This window comes from Venturia canescens, chromosome 6 (assembly GCF_019457755.1).
Source record: "Venturia canescens isolate UGA chromosome 6, ASM1945775v1, whole genome shotgun sequence".
NCBI classification, from domain to species: Eukaryota; Metazoa; Arthropoda; class Insecta; order Hymenoptera; family Ichneumonidae; genus Venturia; species Venturia canescens.
In genome coordinates, this window is record NC_057426.1 from 15,523,492 (window position 1) to 15,544,256 (window position 20,765).

Here is a 20,765-nt window from a genome sequence, read left to right on the forward strand (position 1 = left end):
GGGACGCTCGTAACGGATATGCGTATACATAAATATAATCTGTGAAGAATGTTGGGCTTTTTTTAGTATCATACTCTTTCATATGTCTCGCTTAGTCTGATTCTCGTCAATCGGTGCACTGTTTTACGCTTGTATGCGCGCCTTGTATGTGTACAAATGTATATGTGTCTCGCGTATATGTTTCGAGGTGTAGCGGAGTCCGGGTTCAAGAACGCCGCTGCTGATGATTCACATCGCCGAATCGGCCAAACGTGACTGCCACTCTCACTTTTGTACTCATCGTTGTGCACTTTCTTGTTTTTATTTAATCCATGGAAGCACTTTATATATATTTTCTATCACTTATTTTCACCATCGGCACTATCCGCACTCTGCTTCACGTTCCGGTGAAAAAAAAAAAGAAAAAAGAAACAAGCACGACTGACTCAGATCCTCAGATGTGAGAATTTTGTTTCACCCTTCGCTGCCTTCGCTCCCGGCGAGCTCGAGAGAAGAAATTTATGCACAATGAAATTAACGAATAAACAAAAATGATAATCCCGACGTGTTCAGTCACTTATTCCGTTTACAAGTTTGCTCTTCTTTTTTTCGTCCCGTTTTAACATTGATTCCAGCACACTTTCATTTTTTTTCTTATTTTGTTATTCAATAATGGTGATCAAATATTTCTCCGTAACCATAAAGAAAAAAAGATACATGTAGACGACGCACATCGACGACGGCGACACAGCAGACCCGGCGTTGTATGCCACTCGTGGGGTTTTGGCTACGCTTTTTCGAGACGAAAGAACCCCTGAGAGAAAATCGCAGTGCACGAGAGAACCGACACGACTAACGATGGGGACTATCAAGTGAGTAAGTGAGCGAGCAAGCTGAGAAGAGAGTAAGAGAGAGAGGGAGAGAGCCGACGGCAGAGGCGCGCTACGGCGACCACGCCTGACGCAGCTGTCCTCCGGAGTGGGGATGTAGAGATAGCGTTTCGTATGGGTGCGCGTGTATGTGTGTGTGTGTGTATTCAACTTACACATCTTCCCAGACTCGTCGTGCGTCCGCGCAAGCCCGTCGCCGCGACTTCTCGTTTTCCCTTCGAGCTACGAATGCCACGATCATCATCGCATCTTACACTAATATATAAAATTCTATGTATCCAATATTAGTCATTTCTTTATAATATAAAAGCTACAATTTTTTTTTTTCATTTTCATAATATTCCTAGTTTCTTTTATTAAGAAACGAAATATATTTTGAAGGGAAAAATTCGAAGTGGAACGTTAAAAAGTGTAATTTCTGCAATTTGTTCTTCTCGACCCGTGAATTATTATACTATATTGCGGATTTACAAAATGATTTTTTGTACATAATTATCTTGTCCGTAATTTTGGTCTGAAACGAAACATTTCGCAATGCATTGCTCAGCGCTAATATTTAGACAGCTCATTGAATTCGAATCTCTCGATGCATCTTTCGTGTTTATTAGGCTTTTAGACACGTAATTTCAAGTACACAGTTTTAACTGAGAAACGAAAAAAAAAAATTCTTCAAAATCTTACAAAGAGGGTTTTCGAGAGTGCTCTTTCAGAATCTGATATTTATTTTATAAAATTAAATCAAAATCTTTATTATTTTTGTGTTGTCAATTAAGGAGGCTCAGTCGCGAAAGCCCTGCGCAGCAGAAAAAAATAATTTTCTAATATCTCATAGTTAGATTATCAATAATGAAATGTGCGAAATTTCCGATGGGGTCATCGTCCATTTAAGAACGAAAAAAATAGTGAAAGTTAGGATTTTTTAAGTTAGGGTCTTATGGAAGAGTCACTCTCAAAACGCGTGTCCTAAGGGATAAATCATAAGTAACAGCACGAATGCTGTTGAAGAATTGGAGACAAGTACATTTATGTTGTATGTCACCTGGACAGTAGTCTCAGTGAAACCCTATGTGACACTCATGTAGTCCAAAAAACAAATGCACGATGATTTATAAGAAGTTGTTTGATCTATTCTCTATATCTATACTAAAAATTTAAAAAAAAACCATTTCAAACGTAATGAATAAAAGAAATGAATCTGCTAAATCTTGGTAATGTATGAAAAACGTTTGGTTCAAAGGAACAAAACGTTGTCAAATAAATGCAAAAGTGACGAGTACATTGGATGACGAATGAGAAAAATTCAAAACATAATGGAATGTAAAAAAAAATTACGAAACCAACTGTAAATAATTTCAACAAAACAATTAAGAAAAACTTTCACAAATCATGAAAAAACATTTGAAAATAAAAATCGTTTCATTATACATCCAAGTTGTTTCAGGTATTTACATACACCCACATACACACACACACTCAAATTGTTTTTGTTGGAATTGAAGTGAAAACTCTTCGTGATTATCAATTTAGTCTTTTTTATGAATAAAAAAAAAGTCCACCAATGCAAAACGAAAAAAATACTGATTTCCTCAGTTTCGATTTGCCAATAGAAATTTTGTAATCAGACAATGCGATTATACTTCTTTTCTATATTTTTGTAGTCCCTCGCTCTCCTTCGTCATTCCTATTTTGGGTTATTTTATTATATTCTCCAATAACAAACATCAACAAGTCTGATGATACAATCAGAGAGAGCTAATGAGAAAGAGCGGAGGCATGGATTTTTTTTCTTATGTTTCAGAATCCCGACTACATCTCAAGATATATAAAAAATCTCTAACCTTTCTAAATATTTTATACCATCAATCCGAACGTTGCTGACAATTTTCGGTTAATTTTCCATCACATAACACTATTGGATTCCTCGGCTTTTATTTCTCTTTTAATCTTCTTCACTTTTTTCTCACCATTTTCACTAAAATATTGTCCTGTTTTTATCTATTTTCTACAGAACTGGAAAAAATTGGAACAGTGTGGGTGAATTGTCACATTCGCGATCTTTATAACCTCATCTAGTTAGCATTTAATTAAACAACACGTCATACGTCATATCATAACGGAAATATATAGGTATATACTTGTATTATGGCACTAGATTTGACACTAAATAAAAAACAAATAAACATCAAAAATGTGTGCGAAAATCCGACCCATTTTTTGATGCAATTAAAAAATAAATAATTAATATCTCTTCAACGCGTTAAGCTACAGAGATCAAAGAGGTCGCAATCGAAAGAAAAAAAAATAAAAAAATACGTCAACTTATAATATTCTCTGAAGTACTATAGTTAATTAATTATTAAAGAAACAAATTTTCAAAAATAATTGAAAACGCTATCGCTCCGGTAAAGAGTCTCTGGCAGCAACTCGTCATATCTTATAAATGGTCTCAGAGTCGCTGCCGCGACTCTAGATATATAGCAACAGAAATAAAGAAAAAAATAGAGTATTGTTCTTCAAATCGTAAGGATTCAGAATATATCAAAAAAGTGTGGAGTTATCGGCCTATCTAAAGAGATATTGACTGTTGAAATGTCTACAAACTCGATGTTCTGGGATGTTTCGTGACGATGAGACGATTCCGCAACGTCACCGAAATCAGATGTTCAGCACAGCGCTGAAGCGCATGCGAGACATTTGAAGCATCGACTGTCTAATAATCTGGAATTTGTGAAAAACACATGCACGTCTGGGCGTGTATATACGCGTACATAAAGAGGTTAAAAAAACGAATCAATTGTATAAAAACGACAAGTTTGAACGATTAACACAATTTATATACCAACAATAATAAATAATGTTATATATCACAGGTAATGAGACCGAAAAAAAGATCGTAATAGATCGTTGAGTATTTCTGTATGAAATCAAGTCATTTTCAGCTGGCGAATTATTTTCTTTGTATTTTGACGTTGCCACTTTTTTGTGAGCAGGATCGTAACGCCAAATTGTACCTTTTTTCTGTTCTTTTTTTATTGATGTGTGACTGATTATTTCTGTTTTAAACGATTAATAATCGTTTTATAATGCATTGTGGTATTGCAAATATGCGCATTTAAAAAAAAGGGGGTGCCCCGCTCATGCACCCACAGAACCCGGCCCTACGCGACCGAGCTTCCTTAAAAAGTCGAGAATTTTTTTTCTTTCAAATCGTTCCTCATTGCTGCACTCGAATAACCGTAGTATGATCGCCGGCAAAGGTGTCCTTAGTGTCTGGCCTTTCCAGAACATTGGTTATGGACCCTTTTTCACCTCTCAGTTTTTCCAAGATGGCGGTTTTTACCAAACAGCATGATGTAAATTTTCATGATTTTTTTTTCTCGAAAAGTATCAGCTGAACGAAAAAATGTTCTAGTACGAAAAATGTAGTGAATCATCCAAAAAACACTTGTGATTATTTTCAAAAAATTTTTACCTATTTTTGAATTTTGACAATTTTTTTGAAAAGTTTCAAAAATTTTACACCTATTCTTTGGATGATTCTAAACACTTTTTGTGTTATAAAATTTTTTCGTCAAGTTTAAACTTTTTGAGAAAAATATCATGAAAATTAACGTCATGCTGTTTTGCAAAAACCGCCATTTTGGAAAAACTGAGAGGGAACAAAAAGTGTTCTGGTATAATGGAGAGAAAAAGGTTTTGATATAATTTTACAAAATAAATGCTAGATTCTGAAAGAGCACCCTCGAAAACCCTCTATAAAAGATTTTTAACAATTTTTCTTTTGTTCCTCAGTTAAAACTGTGTACTTAAATTTGCGTATCCAAGATTGTCGTTTTGCACTTTAATGGGTTAATGAGCTGACTCCATTTTCACCAAACATGCACCGAAATCGGAAGGTTGAATTTTCGGTGCATGTGTGGTGAAAAATAGTATCCACTCGACGGGAGTGAAATATACTATTTCTCCCTGATTCGTAGTAAATTACAAGATTCATAATAAATTTATCTCAGAGTGCATCGAAAATTTGAGAACTACAATCGATATATCCGGGTGTGAAAAAGTGCAGCTGTGAATCGATTTCTCGCATTGAAAATGAGAAAAAAAGAAAGAATCTTTTGTATTCGAAAAGCAAGAGACGCGATACGCCCGTTCCAATGACAGACAGAAGTGTACAGCTCGGCGTTCCCTCGAGTAGTTTCCTCGCGAATAAAGCTTGTCGACCAATAACGCGAGTTTTAAAGAATCCTAGCAACCAATAAAATCTTGATACTCGGCTAAGAATTGGCGTGCTCTCCGAGCCGGTATTCCACGCATGTATACGCACCGGAGCATCGTTATCGGAAGGAAAGTAAAAGAAGAGAAAAGAAAAACTGGCCCATCTTCATAGCCCGCTTCGTGTAGCGTTGAAAACGACTTTGAGCGCGAGTGTAACATATTCGCTCAACTCCCAAACAATAAAATACTGTTTTTGAGGCTTCTCGAAACCAAAGACTCGTTTCTACAGAGTTCCGGGTTCTGGAAAAAAAAAAAAAAACTTAAACCTATTATATCCTAATGAAAAAGCAGGATTCAATTTATCAACGTTTGCTGTCGAATTATCGAATTATCCGTCAGAGTTTCGATTTTATCCAAAGTCCAATAACGACGATAATCGATGCTCAACGTTCATCACGACACGTGACGAAGCTTTCGTTCTTTTTAGCCCTTCGAATAAATCTGTGACGAGTTGGAAAGAGACTTTTTGTCAATGGCCTCGCTGCTCGCCGTTGAACTTCGCTTTCGGATGCATGTATAGCATACGTGCACGTAAATTCTTATAACAGTATCAATATAGACTGATTCCATTGGCCGCGATTGGTGTGCTTCGTACACACGTTATAACGCGAGATTCATAAAATAAATAGATATACGAAACAACGCGAGCCATTAATATATACAAGCGTTGTTGCTCGCCCCTTTTGTATCGACTCCGCACGACTCCCAAGTCCAATTAAGGTCACATGGGCACTGTACGAGGATTCCTCTCCTCTCTGCTGCCACACATTGTGTACTTGGCACCCTAGCACGCCTCAGGTACTTCCTACTGTCTCACTAGCATACAAAGTATCCTTCGCACGCAAAGGCATGGCGCGCGCGTGCTTTAGGATTAAGAGCGCGAGGTCACTCTCGCAGTTACTGCAACCGATTGCTCCGGGGCTGTCCATTGCCCGTTTTCAGACTTTCAATTATATTGTTGAAATTGTAAATGATGAAGATCATTAATATGACTCACGCGCTCGAAATTTTCGTCTCGCGGGAGATTAGATTTTTGGAAATTAAAAAATGGGAGCAATTGAAAATTTCTTCGGATCTCGATGCAATGTGTAAACCGTGGATGAACCTCGCGCACGCCAGACGACGGATGAGCTCGACGCGCTCTTTATTATCTACGTTCCCATTTCCGCGCGCCATTCCCTCACGGCGGTTCGGGGAAGATATGGAATCGCGTGTGAATCACCGATGCCTATCTCAGAAAAATCAATCTAAGCTAGATTACCTGCTTCAAATTCACACGAAAAATCTTGAATCACATTTTCAATACGCGCCACCACGGATAAAAAAAGTAATCAAAATAAAAGGTATAAATTAGAATGTTAGGGTTGTACCTGTTCGGAAGAAACTTTGTTCTGATGTCGCTCGTGGAATTTGGCAAGAACCGATGGATCGAGACGTCGACGGAACGTTGGCGTTGTCATTTCGATAGCTTTCTCAGGCTAGCTTCTCAAAGGTATACGTAGAATATATTTTTTTTCACTCGTATCTATCGAGGGATGAAATACGATATACGAAGCGTAATTTAATCGACGAGTCACGCACGCTTTATTTACGAAATCACCAATCATAGGCACTAGTGCGACCGAGTTACGAAACGTGATGAGAAGGGGGAAAGTGCGTAAAGTGCCTCTTAACCATATTGAGGTTCGTTGGCCGCGAATGCCGCGATGGGTATTCCGTTGAGCGCATATTATACATTAACTCGAGTACGCGGTATTCGTATCACGATTAGGCAGTTGTACTCTTCGGAATAAAAAAAAAGGGTTAGAGATCAATCGCTCGGTGTGCATACGAGTCTATGACTCCCATTGTGCTCCCGCTCACAAGTTCTTCGAACAAATGCGTTCTCTCTCGCAATCGCGAGTAATTGACCTGAGCGACTAATTCATTCTCATCGCGAAAGCTTCTTGAAAGGTGAATTTCAAGCATTTTTGACTTTACCGCTGGGCAAAGAGATAGGATTTTATTTTCTTTTAATTTTTCCTCAAAAAACTTTTTAAAAGTTAATCCTGAGATCGTAATGAACCAGTAGAATTTTTATTTTCATTTTTCAAGACCGATAAGTGTCTTGAAAACTATTTTTCATTTGATTTCGAATTTTCGCGCGGTAACGCTAGCCGCCATGCTGTTTCGGTTTGCGAAGTTACTCCGTTAGTATAGGCGATATACGACTGCGAAAAACCAAGTAAAAAGATATGTGAAAATATAATTAGTTATAACGTATATCATTGATGTCTTGTGCCTGAATGCAATAATACAAGTGTAAAAAAGTCACGAAAATTGTAGATTCATCGCCACCATCGACGTATTTATTATTGGTTGATCTGTACTTTCTGCTTTCACAAAACCGTCTTCCATGATGCGATTTTAATAAAATAAATGATAAAAGTTCACAAACGCGATAATAACTTGTAAAATTTATATTGTTTACTATCGGCGTTTTAGACATTTGTAAAATAGATGAAAAAAGACGATTTTTAAAATTGAGTTCCATTGCATTTTTATGAATAAATACTGACGTTTCTTGTTTATTTTTTACAAAATCTATCGCACAAAGATGCAATTTTATATTTTTTCTTACATGGTGTAAAATACCCTAACGTCATATAATTTTATACACGTTTCGAGATAATTTGGCGACTCCTCCATTTGTTCAATGTTGTCTCGCTGCGCTATGAAAAATCTTGCTGTAAATGAATTTTTTTATTGATAACTACTTTGAGAGATCGCGCTCATCAACGCATTTAACCCAAGACGGTCACATGGGGTGTGACACAGCCCAGGCCATCTGTGCACCGAATGTGCACTGGGCATTGAGTGAATTTATTTTTATAACATTATTTGGCTGTATTATTATTATTTTTACATTACTTTTTTATTTTTGAATAAAGGAATTATCATCTTACATGAAAAATCATTGACATCTTGTACATCATTTTGCTGCTGAAATCCGCATGTTCATAGTGCGGAATAAATATACTTTTTAAAAAAACCCACAAAAACCATTATACTCACCAGAAAGAGAATGCTTTCACAAATCAGATCCTGCTTGAATTTTGTTGATATGTCAAAAAACCAAAAAAAAAATACAGCATTTTTTGTAAAAAAAAAGGCTTTTTCGCGAGTTTTTTTTCAAAAATTTTTTAAACATACTTCAAACTAAAATTTTCGTTCCGTTCTTGGATAGGATAATAGAGAAACATTTGAAATATGTTCTCAATTTTTGTTGAGCCCTCAAAATAATTCTACGAAATGCTACAGCGCTCTAAAGTGCTTGGGGTGTGACACACCCCATGTGACCACCACGAGATTCTCATGAGGTGTGATCGTCTTGGGTTAACTTTTCAACAACCTTTCTGCGGATTTTTCGAAGCGCAATGCACAAATACTCGTGACTAGACGAACCGAGCTTGTGAGTACAATTTTTGTTAACATTTAACGCTGATCGCGAGCCAGAAATCCCAAATAGTACCTCAATGAAAGCAGGTATTACAGCATTATTTATTGTGCTAAAGTTAATTCGTTTTCTTATTCACTTGCACGCGGAAGAATAATTAAACGTGTCTCATATCTGATACTGCCACTCGGTGTAAATTAGACCAGGATTGGATGAAAAATCGAAGCTTTTCGAGGAGAATTGCATTATGGTTCGAGCATGGTCTTCAATACTTTGGCAAACGCACCCGCGTTCGCTATTTTCGTCGAAATATATACAACAAAATATGAATTGCCTCGGGAAAAGGGTCTGAAAGAAATTTTCCTTTTCAACTTCTTTTTCGAATAAAAATCCAAATACTCGACGTCGATTATAATTAAATGCAAGCTTTACGTCACAATAATTATTCTATGGCCACGCAGTACTTGATGTTGACGACTAAAATCCATCGACAAAAACTTAATCCTTAATTATCGGTTAGCGGAAAGTCCGAAATAAATCAACGAGCGTTGATAACCGTTCCGGAAATTGATTATCAACGCAATAATGAGAACGAAAAAAATGTTGAATGAAACACGTCGGTGGATTTTGGTTTTGGTTATTGCGCGCATATTATTTGCGTTCTTGCCTTTTTCGCAATTATCTGTAATTATCTGGAATTTACAGTTTTTTCAGACGACGCTGAAGTTTGCAACGTTGGAGTCCAACGAAATGAACGAAAAAAAAACATTTGTAATTCGCCCATTTTTTATTTCACGAATTATCGGTGCAGCTTGAAAAACTAAAAATTGCAAATTCGGGAGGGAACGAAATTGGAGAACTACTGGAATTACTGGAGGCTTTTTTTTACATCATTTCGTTGAACTCCAACGTTGCAAACTTCAGTGTAATTTTTTCAGCACTACTCGATCCAAAAACAATTAGTTCAAATAAGACATGTGGTACGAAAAAAATCAATGATCGCGGCGTAAAGTATTGAAAATGGTTGAATTTATTCTTCAATTTCGAACTGATCGTATATGAGAATCCTGATAATCGCGTATGAGGTATAGTGGGGTACCCTTGAAAATGGTAATTATCGGAGAGATGCAACGACGACGGGAGCCGGCTGTGGTACGCGCACACCAATGCGGGCAAGAATCTTATAAAAGCGATAAAATAATTTTACTCGAATGCGGAGTAGGTATTACGAACAATCGAGCGAATTAAATGAAGTATTTGCCGTTCGTCGCGATGAACGGTCGAGCGATAACTGCTATACGGTCATACAACTAAAAGCATTTATTTTTTTCTTATCGGCGATGACTTACCGCTATACAAGGTTGTGAGCGTGTTGGCAACGGCGACCAAATGCGGATCGGTGACGCGTTGTCGTGATTGAGGGCCGTTTGCGTATACATATCACGGGAGTGTGTGTGCGCGCGCGCGTTCACATACGATGCGATCGTGTGTATGCGAATAATCGTGTGGTCGTGCAGCATCCGTACGAGGACCGGAAACAAAACAACAAAAGGGCGTGGATCGTGGCGATAAGAATGAGGGAAAAGAGATAAGAATAGTGCGTATAGGATTGGAAAAGAGAACGGGAGAGGAAGAGAGGAAATAAGCAAGATCGTTAGAAATACATTTTTATTTATATTATTCGCAAACGCGCTTCGTACTACAACATAACAACTCATCGAGTTTCGAAAAAATGATCTATCGGAAATGATGCAAATTTATCAGTCGACTGCATTTTAGCTTTCGATTTACGAAAATCCTCAAATCGAGCTTGTATAACGAATGTCAATTTTGAATTATTTTCGCAATTTTCCGTTTCAATGGGAATGCAAATACTGAAAAAAAAAATTTGTCAAATGAAATTTAATACGGTATAATAATAAGATTTATTCGTGAAGCGACTGCCAAAATTTCAAATCGATTCATCATTTAGTTTTCGAGATACACATTCGCGATTAAACACGGTTCATTTTGTCCGAGATGCCTATATTTAACGCGTCACTGGATACGCACTTTGTTTACGCATTTTTTTAGGCAGGGTGTCAACTCTACATCGAGCAACTCCGCTTTGCATTACTTGAAAATAAAACCAGTCGCGTATCAAGAGACTCGGTAGAGTCTCGGGTTCAGTACTGTTGTGGGCAGTGGAATTAAGATGAAAAACAAGATGGTCATGATGCACGATGCTCTATGAGATGCTGTTATATTTTTCATTTTGGCTTCCTCATAGAGGAAGCTTTCAGCATTGTTATAAAAGCTTGAGAAAAAAATTTGTTATTTTTTTAGGCTTATATACTGCTCCTAAAACTGAATGACGAGCCATCAGAAAAAATAGTTTGCAACTTTCAATTTTCATCCTTTTTCTATTTACATTTAAATTAAACAATTCCGACAACTTTGCTGAAAAGTATAGAAGAAGTACAGACTTATGTACAATATCTTACAAAATTTCCAAAAATTAAAGCGTTTAGACGATTTTTCCAAAAACTCATATTTTCGTAAAATTCCAAAAATCATAAAATTTAAAACGTTTAACCGATATTTCCCAAATTCGATACCAACTTTCCTATTATGATAATCTATTTATAAAAAAAAAAAATTAGTAAAAAAGTGAGTGTGCTTTAGACCACACAATTGAAGTAAAACTTTTTTCGCAACGTACAGATATATGGGTCGTTCCACCAATTATGGAATTAAGTAGGGTGGATAGTGACGATACAATGTTGCTATGCTAAACCATGCTAAAAACATAAAAAATTTCAAAATGATCAGAATTTTATCAAATTTGGTGAACATATTCTTTAGTGCCAAATTTGACAATACAATTTTTTTAAGATTTTCCTTCTGTACAGTTATCGAGTAATTAATCACTAAAGTTCACGTGTACAAGCATAGCGTTTCCATATATATAGGTATACATTCCGGGCATAAGAAATCTGCTATGTGTAATTACTCGATAACTAAGCAGAAGAAAATTTTGAAAAAAATTGTGTTTTCACAGTTGATGTTGAAGAACATTATCGCCAAATTTGATCAATTTCTTATCATTTTGACGAATGTAGCCACCCTCCTTAAAATTTCCGGAAGTTAGAGCGTCGACACCTTTTTTTGAAAATTTCAAAACGTCGTAGGATTCGTATTTTTTTTATAAATTCTAACAAAATTATCAGAGAATGAAGAGCTTGTATAGATTAACATGTGTGGCAAAACGGTAGCCCTGTATCTCAAATCGTTTTCGAGTTATAAGCGTTTGAATTTTGCAGTGCCATAACATACACAAACACACAAACATCCAGACATTTTTTCTAGATACGATTTTTTGATGTTTTTGGACATTTTGAGCACATTGACATTGAAAACTGGAAAAAAAAAATTTTCATCGTCACATAGCTTCCTCTATGAGAAAGTAAAAATGGCAATTTTTGACCATCCAACGGTGGCAACGGTGTTTTTATTCCTCAAACGTTCAAGCACCTTTCTAGATTTAATTACCATTTGAACATTTTTAACTTCTTTCGTGATAAATAAATAAGATTTCGGGCAACACCGAGCATACTGGAGTATGGCGTTGTTGCCACGATTACAGCGCAATTTTCTGTATTTTTTGAGGACTTATTCGTGCACAAGCTCTTCGTCCTCACAAGATCTTGCGTCTTGGCTACAGCGCCATTGAGGATATTAAATGATGATCGAGGCACCATATTTTGAGGAAATAAATTTATCGCACAGCTCACAATGAATGGAATTGTTCTCTCGCGGTATCTCGTCATCAAAATCGGTAAAGCGATTTATCCGAACAGCATGAGACGAGAAATGCTTTTAGAGTGAAGTTGATGCGACACCAGTCGCGAGAAATGTTGTATAGGAAAAAACAACAAGGGAGATGAATAAGAGTGTCGTCATTCGATGCAGCGAGGAATTCTCTGAACGGGAAATAAACTCGGGGAATGTTTAGCAATCAGACGAATAAACGGTTCAATTAGGGACTGTCTGTTTTTTTTTTCATCGCTTTATATGCATGCAATCGGCGGTTTTATGAAGAGTAAACGAAACGTCGCGCAGAGAAATGAACGAATTTCATTCTAGATTCACTGTGTGTTCTCCTTTATTCAATAGGGCAATTAAAAATTGAGAAAAAAATGATCAATCTTACGTGGACTTCGAGGCACAAAGACGACGGATGACGTTTCCATTCTGATCATTGATTGACTGGAACCTGACGACTTGTTCGAACTATACTCGAAAGACCTTACGGGTCCCTCAAGCCTGTAAGTCGAATTTTTCAACACCGGACGTTCTAATCGCTTTCTCTGCTCGTTTCGCTACTTTATTTTCAACAACAAATTATCGAAATGGAGGAATGGTACTGCTGTAAGGAAACAAGTTGAAGAAGAGGATGCGAGATGCGCGCACAGGACGAGCCACGCTACTGCACAAACCCCGACTGGAAATAGATTTCTCCCCTCAGAAACGAAAAATAAAGTGAAAAATAACGAAATAAGAGAATAAGAAATTCACGCGAAGACTCGGAATTCCAAACACGATCTTAAATAAAACACGAGTGCGTATTCGCGTACCTATAAACCGCGCGCATACATCAAATTTTCACGAATTAACAAGTGATCGAAGTAAGTATTGCGAACGGTAGCTGACGCTTCTTATACATTGAAGAAAAGCATTATATATTTTATTGTTAATTGAGGGTAAAAAGCATGGAGCTTCGCGAGTCGTAAAAGACCGCGACAATGAGAGCGTATGCGCGTGACGTAATTCGAAAATCACTAAATTCCATGGAGCCTGTGTGATACAGGTGTGTGTGTGTGTGTGCGCGCGCGTGCGTGCGTGTGTATGCGTGCGTGCGTGCGTGTGTGTGTGTGTGTGTGTGTGTGTGTTCCTTCGAGAATAAAAGTACGTTGGTCACTGAGGTCAATGGATGAATAACGACGATTTTGTTGTCAAAGTAGTGAAATTATAAGCCGGCACTCGAAGACGCACTCGATGTGTAAGCGCTTCGCAATTGTAGTCGTTTCCGCGGACCGAGATAGAATATAGTTGGGGCGCGCGGAGTGTCGAGTCCAAGCTGAAAGCTTGGAGGCCTCGAGTGAAAACACGAAGCTTCGCGGTGGATACACAAACTGAAATCCGCTCTAGGATTTCAGGAAGATAAATATATGCCGTAACGAACGAGGTAACGTTTAAATTGGATCAGTTACCGGTGGGTGCACCTACCGGAGCACAACATTTATTTTATCCACATTGTGTGGCGGCCGCGTCGCGTGACAACCTCCAACTGTGCAGAAATAAGGAACAAACACACCAAGCATCGCCGCGGCCGGGCGGGAGAAACCGCACAAGTGAGCGGAAAAACAGGAAGAAAAGCGTCGATTCGATTATTCGATTACTCGATATAGTACACGGAGAGACTTTTATACGAATATTTCGGATGAATTTGCTAGAAAAATTTGCTATGTTTTGTAGCAGCGCTGTTCTATATCGCCATTCTATTACATTTCACCAAAGTGCATAGTAATTTTGATGCCAAAAGCAGTTCTCTCAAATTTTACTATGAACGACAGGCAAAATTTAGGTCTGTGACATTTTTACATCGAACGATGTATCGACGTCCGAATGTCACTCGTGTCTTTGGTGAAATGTTAAAAATTGGTGAAATGTCGAAAATTTTTGTACTGTTGAGTCGCACCGTCCGAAAAGAAGTAAATTTTCTTTTCGATGAAGATTTACTTGACAAAGTCCGTTTATAAGCGATTGCTTGAAATTTTACTATGTGCCACTAGTTAATTTTCATGTTTATACTCGCAACGCCTCATATAATTGGTGAGCGCATGAATTTTGCTATGTTATTGAGCAAAATTCAGTACAGTAAAAAGGGAAATACGAAACTATGCAATTTTTCGTATAGCACAGAGATTGCTATGTTATCTCCTAAATTTTCATCACATCATTTCATTATTTACTATGTTTTTAATAAAAATTCGCTCGGTCTTCATTTTTGATATATTACAGCGCGTTATTTACTATGGATTGTGGTAATGGTTCTTCAAACTTTTGTATTATTAGACACACTCTGTAACGATTATTATTATAATATTGATATGGTTCGACGTTACTTTAAAAACATAATAATTATTGCTATAAAAGTCTCTCCGTGTAGAGGCTTCTTGCGATCGACAACGTTTCTCTTTCTTCTATTATTATTGAAATTGAGACAAGACGAAATTTGAATGAACGCGTTCGTGTGTACGCGGAGCTCGCGCCGCGATGCTCTCACCAAAACTGTTTTATACCGCATCCCCGGATTAGAGCCAGCAAGCTCGCACCGAAAGCCCAGAGACTTCTCGCGAGCGGCGAACCCTCTCTATCCACTTCTCTGCACGTTATTTGCATAAACGCATGAATAACGATTAAACTTGAACGTCAATCGGAGGGCAAGTTGTTACGTTGCAATTTCGCGACTACGTAACTCTTATTCGCTTTGTATTTACATAACAGAGGAAACGTATCGAGGGTCTATTTGTCATTTTTTAATGATATTTATTATCAGATATATCAAAGTTTATACACTTCCCTTCCGAGAATGCTGCAGCGCGGTAGTGAGCTAGGTGGCGTCGGTTTTTAATGATCGAATCAGATTTTTTAACTCCGAGGTCCAGAGTAAAAACCGTCATTTTATTTGTCTCACAATTACACAATTGTTGGTTCTCACTCGCATGACGGATGAAGAACCGTGGAAAGGCCATGCACACGGGTATGTAACAAGAAACTCGGCGAGAATGAGGTACCGAAACGAATTGTAGGAGATTTGTAGCATGATTTAAGGAAAAAAATGTTGAAAATTAAAATTTGCAAATTGTTTCCTCAAGGTGGTCAAGATGCACGATGCTCAAAGCTTACTCTATGAAGTGCTATATTTTTCATTTTGGCTTCCTCATAGAGGAAACTTTCAGCATTGTTCTAAAAGCTTGAGAAAACAATTTGTTACTTTTTTACAACTTTCAATTTGATCGTTTTTCTATTTACATTTGAATTAAATAATTCCAACAACTTTGCTGGTAAGTATAGAAGAAGTACAGACTTATACACAATATCTTACAAAATTTCTGAAAATTAAAGCGGCTAGACGATTTTTCGAAAAACTCGTATTTTCGTAAAATACCAAAAATCATAAAATTTAAACCGCTCAACCGATATTTCCCGAATTCAATACCAACCTTCCTTTTATGATACGGAGTGACTACTCGTCCGAAGTACGGACGAATACGCGACGGTTATTCGTCCGGAAAGCGTATAGGTTAGCATATTGTATCTGGTTATACCTACGTTACAGATGACGCTGAAGTTTGCAACGTTGGAGTCCAACGAAATGATTTAAAAAATCTCTCCAATAATTCGAGTAATTCTCCAATTTCATTTCCTGTCGAATTCGCAATTCGTAGTTTTTCAATCTGCACTGATACTTCGTTAAGTCAAAAATTGGTGAACTACAAATGTTTTTTTCGTTCATTTCGTTGGACTCCAACGTTGCAAACTTCAGCGTCGTCGTTACAGATACTTTCTTTTATTCGTTATATATCCGGATTAATTAACCGTGCGTATTCATCCGGATACATGACGATACCAGTGTGCAGTACATATCCGGACGAATAATTGTACGGTATTCATCCGGATATCGAATATATGAAGTGCAATGTTTTCGGACGAATAAGCGTACGGTATTCGTCCGGATATGTACAACCAATTTCATTGGAAGCAGTACGTTTTGGGAACGTCGTAGAGAAGGACGTTTTATCGAAATCTGGCTTGAGCCACGTCCACCCCCATATTACGTTTGATGCTAAACACCCGTAAGCGATTTTAACGCGGGCGGCGGGGGTCTGGGTGTGGAGCCCCCCGAGAATGACTATTAAAAATTTTAATGAATCATCACTTCATCAAATTTTCGTTTATTTCGCTATAATTTTTTAACACAATTATTTTCAAGATACACAAAGTTTACTCCAAAGAAAATACGTTTCGAACTCGCCCAACGATTCCGCACAGAAAGATACAATACCATCATGTATCATTCAATATCCGGACGATTTACGTATGATTACTCATTCGGACATGTACGAGAGCGAGCATAATCGAGATATCTGGATGAATACCGTACGATTATTCGTCCGGATATATTGTACCATTATGTATTCCATATCCCGACGAATCACTTGTAATTATTTGTCAGGATATGTACATTTTATACGGTTATATTCAAAGAAAGTATAAACAGAACAAATATGGTCTCATTTTCGATAAATATCCGGACGAATAGCGATTGCTTGTTCGTCCGGCCTCCGGACGAGTAGACACAGCCTTTATGATAACCTATTTATAAAAAAATAATCAGTAATAAATCTTAAAACTTCCGGAAGTTAGAGCGTCGACACCCTTTTTTCGAAAATTTCAAAACGTCGTAGGATTCGTATTTTTTTATAAATTCTGACAAAATTATCAGAGAATGAAGAGCTTGTATAGATTAACATCTGTGGCAAAACGGTAGCCCTGTATCTCAAATCGTTTTCGAGTTATAAGCGTTTGAATTTTGCAGTGCCATAACATACAGACACACACACACACGCACACACATCCGGATATTTTTTCTAGATATGATTTTTCGATGTTTTAGGACATTTTGAGGACATTGACATTGAAAACTGTAAAAAAAAATGTTCACCATCACATAGTTTCGTCTATGAGGAGGCAAAATAAGCTGAAAATATGCGCGAGAATTGGTAGGATGTTCGCTTGGAACGGCGGCTTTGCGTGGACATTTTTGTAGCTTGATTTTCAGAGCTCGAGTTACAGGAGAAAGGAAGGGACAGCGTCGTAAAAAGTAAAAAGTTTGCTTCAATCGAAAAGAATATGATCGAGCACTCCGAAGAAGATGGAGACGTCAGCTTTGATGCGGACTTGACGTCTCCACCAAAGAGCAACACCACATCTTGTGCTGGATCTATCGCGAGGATGCACCGATGCGGTAGCTATAATATAAGATAAGATTTTTGTGCAGCCCATAAAATTGGTGCATATGGAATGCCATTAAGTCGTGAGATTAGAAAATTGGAATAACAGATTCAAGTACATATATATAATTGTTTGTGGTAAAGAAATGACGATACTCGGTAAGACGTTAATCATCAAAGTTATTCATACACGTCGAATTGCATAAGCTCCCAAAGTACCGAAGGCTTCCCTCCTTTTTTTCGCTGTTTTCTCAAGTGCCCTCCAGTCGTCCTTGTGCCTTCGTTATGAATGCACTGTAAACAAAATGCGCGGTGTTCATACTACCGAGGGTCACACAGAACTCGCACACACGCAGGCTCGCCCGCGAGGGATGAAAACGAGAGCGAAATACCGGTGGCCACCTAGTTCAAGTGCAATACAATTAAAATGAACTTTGCACCCTTAGTTGTTTTTCCATTGTCCTCCATTATGTACTCTACCGCTCATGCATCATCGTTCGAGTCATGTTTTGACGATTATCAAAACTAACATTGCTCTTACATTTGCCAGCTTTCGGCAATTCTATCTTTTTTTTATTGAATCTTAAGTTGACTCAAATTTTTCGACTCTTTACACCATCTACAGATTTTGATCCAACATTCAAATGTTCAAACCTGATGAATAATTTTTAGGCCCAAGGATCCACTGACTCTATTGTACTCAATAATAATTTGAAGAATGAAAAGAGCGTTGGAAAGACGCTCAAGAAATATCACACTCCTTGCACCCCGGCTCCGTTGGATGTAACAAGGACCGTTGTCATGACTCACCACCTCATCTGCTCACGTGTCAGGGTCACGAGTTTTTCATAAGAATCAACGCTTGAGTAAAGAACTATCTGGCTCAATGCCATTTGTTAAACGAGTCACACAAGACGTAGTAGAAAAAGAATAAGAAAGAACACGCCAAGTACGAAATCCACAGCAGCTACTTTTCGAAAGAAAGTAATAACAAAAGCTTTCGCACTTTCGTTAAATGTTATTCTTCTTTTTCATAATATTGACACATCATTGTACGTACTCGATCCGCCTCCATTTTCATTCTCCGAAATTTTGAACTCTTCATTCGGAAATTAGGTTCCCAAACGTTTAATTTATCGCGAGTATATCCAAAAGTAAGCTGAAATTAGCCTCTTTTGAAAAAAAAACACGGCGATGAGTCGGATAGCAGTAAATTCGATGATCATCCATAGATTTTGACATTTATACGCTATTTCTTCCTTCATGAATATATGGGGGGGGAGAGAGAGAGAGAGAGAGAAACACTTTTTCGTTGTTCTCCAAAGATTTATATTTCCAAGCTTTATTCATTTAGAACTATTTTTTCATCGTCAATGCATCAACTATGAAAGACTCTATCGATGCTTCCAAATAGTGAGAAAAAAAAACTGAATGCCAAAATAGTTGATACGAAAGTTGTGAAAAATATTGTACTGCTGGATTAATTGAAATTAATTTATTTTCCACAATGACAATAAAATCAGATTCAAAAAATTCAAATTGATTAGAAAGAAAATGATTGTATGAGTTTGTAAATGAAATTAAAGCCATTTTCATATTTGAGATTTAACATTACTGACGAAGAGTCAAAGTCAACATTTGGAACACATCTTTTGTCAGTGACTATATTTACACGACACTTTTATACCGGTTTTGTATGTCCGGATGGGTAATATTTGTATATATTTATCAATAGATATATATTTTGTATATCTATATTGATATAACTAAACCGGAATAAGAGCGCCGTGTATATAAACGTAGTCAGTAGGTAACTTCCATGTTTTTAGTTTTCGATTTTATAAAACCTTAACTCTTAATTTGTAAAACACAAAGTATTCCTAGCTCTCGTTGGGATGAATAAAAAGTCGATTACATCAACTCCACCCTTTTCTGATCAGATTTTTTTTTTTAATGAGTTTACCGTTTTAGAGAACGGCGTTTCTCAGGTTAAAAAAAAAACACTAAAAAATGAAGACAAGAACAAAAGGGACAGCGGTTAGGTGAGATAGTATAGTGTGGTATTGACCGTGGACACCGTGGACCACCATCCAATGGCGCACCGTACGTTCTATGTCTTTTATATTGATACGGAAATTTGGCGCTCGCAAAATGGTCGTCGAGTTGGTTGGAAAAAAAAATAATCGTGTTATAGACACAGCAGCGAACAAGAAAGCGAATTTCGGAACGCTCTCGTTATTCAAAATATTCGAGCGGTGACTCGATTTTCTGAAAGTCAGGTTATATCCTATTGGTCGAGCGAGTGGTTATCGATCGCCGCCCAGTGTTGCCAAAATGAATATTACGATATTACACAGGGCGTTAAAAAAATATAAGAAAACTGATGGATATGTATGCAAACAGTTTCAACTTACCGCTTCTCTGCATCGTTTTTGTCAGCTCGGACGAATCACCAACGTTTATCGAACATAACTTCACTCAAATGCACGAACGTAAACGAAAATTACGCTTATTTTTCTCACGTTACGACACTCCCGAAAGCGAATCAATTTCTTTGCTTTCTCAACCTCACGATTGGCGAATTTATCGGTTGTTTCTTTTTTTTTATTTTTTTTTCTCAATCACAGGTTATAAAATAAGTGTGCGTACTCATCACGGCGCGGCGGCAACCAAAAAAACACGCGTGACAGCTCCGCTGAGCAATGACAAACGATCGCTTTTTACCCCTACCACTTCGGAACCCTCAACCGCGTATAAGTACACTACTATTCGTGGATTTTCAAATTTCTCACGAAGCTCACTCTTCTGAACGTTGTTTCGCGTGGACATATGCGTGCGCAGCTTTTTTCAACAGTACCAAACCGAACCGTAGGCGTCAGATTCGTGGTCGTTTTTTTTGCTTTTATTTCTTTCTTACTCCCTTTTTTTGGTATATCACTGATTATTTTTATGGTGCCAAACTCGAATTTTTTTTGTTTTCTCTGACGTGAACAGAATAGCTCTCGGAGTTGAACGCGCGATATACTGTTCCGGCAGCAGCGATCAATGTCGCGCTTCGCGCTCCGATTGTTCTGGTATTAGACGGTAGCGGCGCTCACTCCTTAACGTTGAGTTAACGCCATCTTG

The 20,765-nt window shown here is 37.6% G+C and overlaps 1 protein-coding gene across 17 annotated transcripts in view; it reads right to left on the minus strand.

Annotated features, from left to right (window-relative positions):
- The window catches only part of pnut (septin 7-like protein pnut), a 44,837-nt gene extending 24,168 nt beyond the window's left edge, over positions 1-20,669 (minus strand). For 3 of the 17 annotated variants that reach the window (XM_043422316.1, XM_043422315.1, XM_043422312.1), the window contains exon 1: positions 75-841. Coding sequence is in view for 5 of the 17 variants with exons in the window: in XM_043422320.1 (XP_043278255.1) it covers positions 9,930-9,931; positions 12,773-12,885; positions 13,849-13,943 (210 nt within the window). In the remaining 12 variants the exon portion in view is untranslated. Of the gene's footprint in view, positions 1-74; positions 843-6,514; positions 6,757-9,679; positions 9,817-9,929; positions 9,932-12,772; positions 13,451-13,832; positions 13,959-18,119; positions 18,122-20,053 lie in introns of those variants that run through there. The other 14 variants (XM_043422318.1, XM_043422314.1, XM_043422313.1 and 11 more) reach the window with 11 other exon arrangements.
- Between the last annotated feature and the right edge of the window lie 96 nt (positions 20,670-20,765).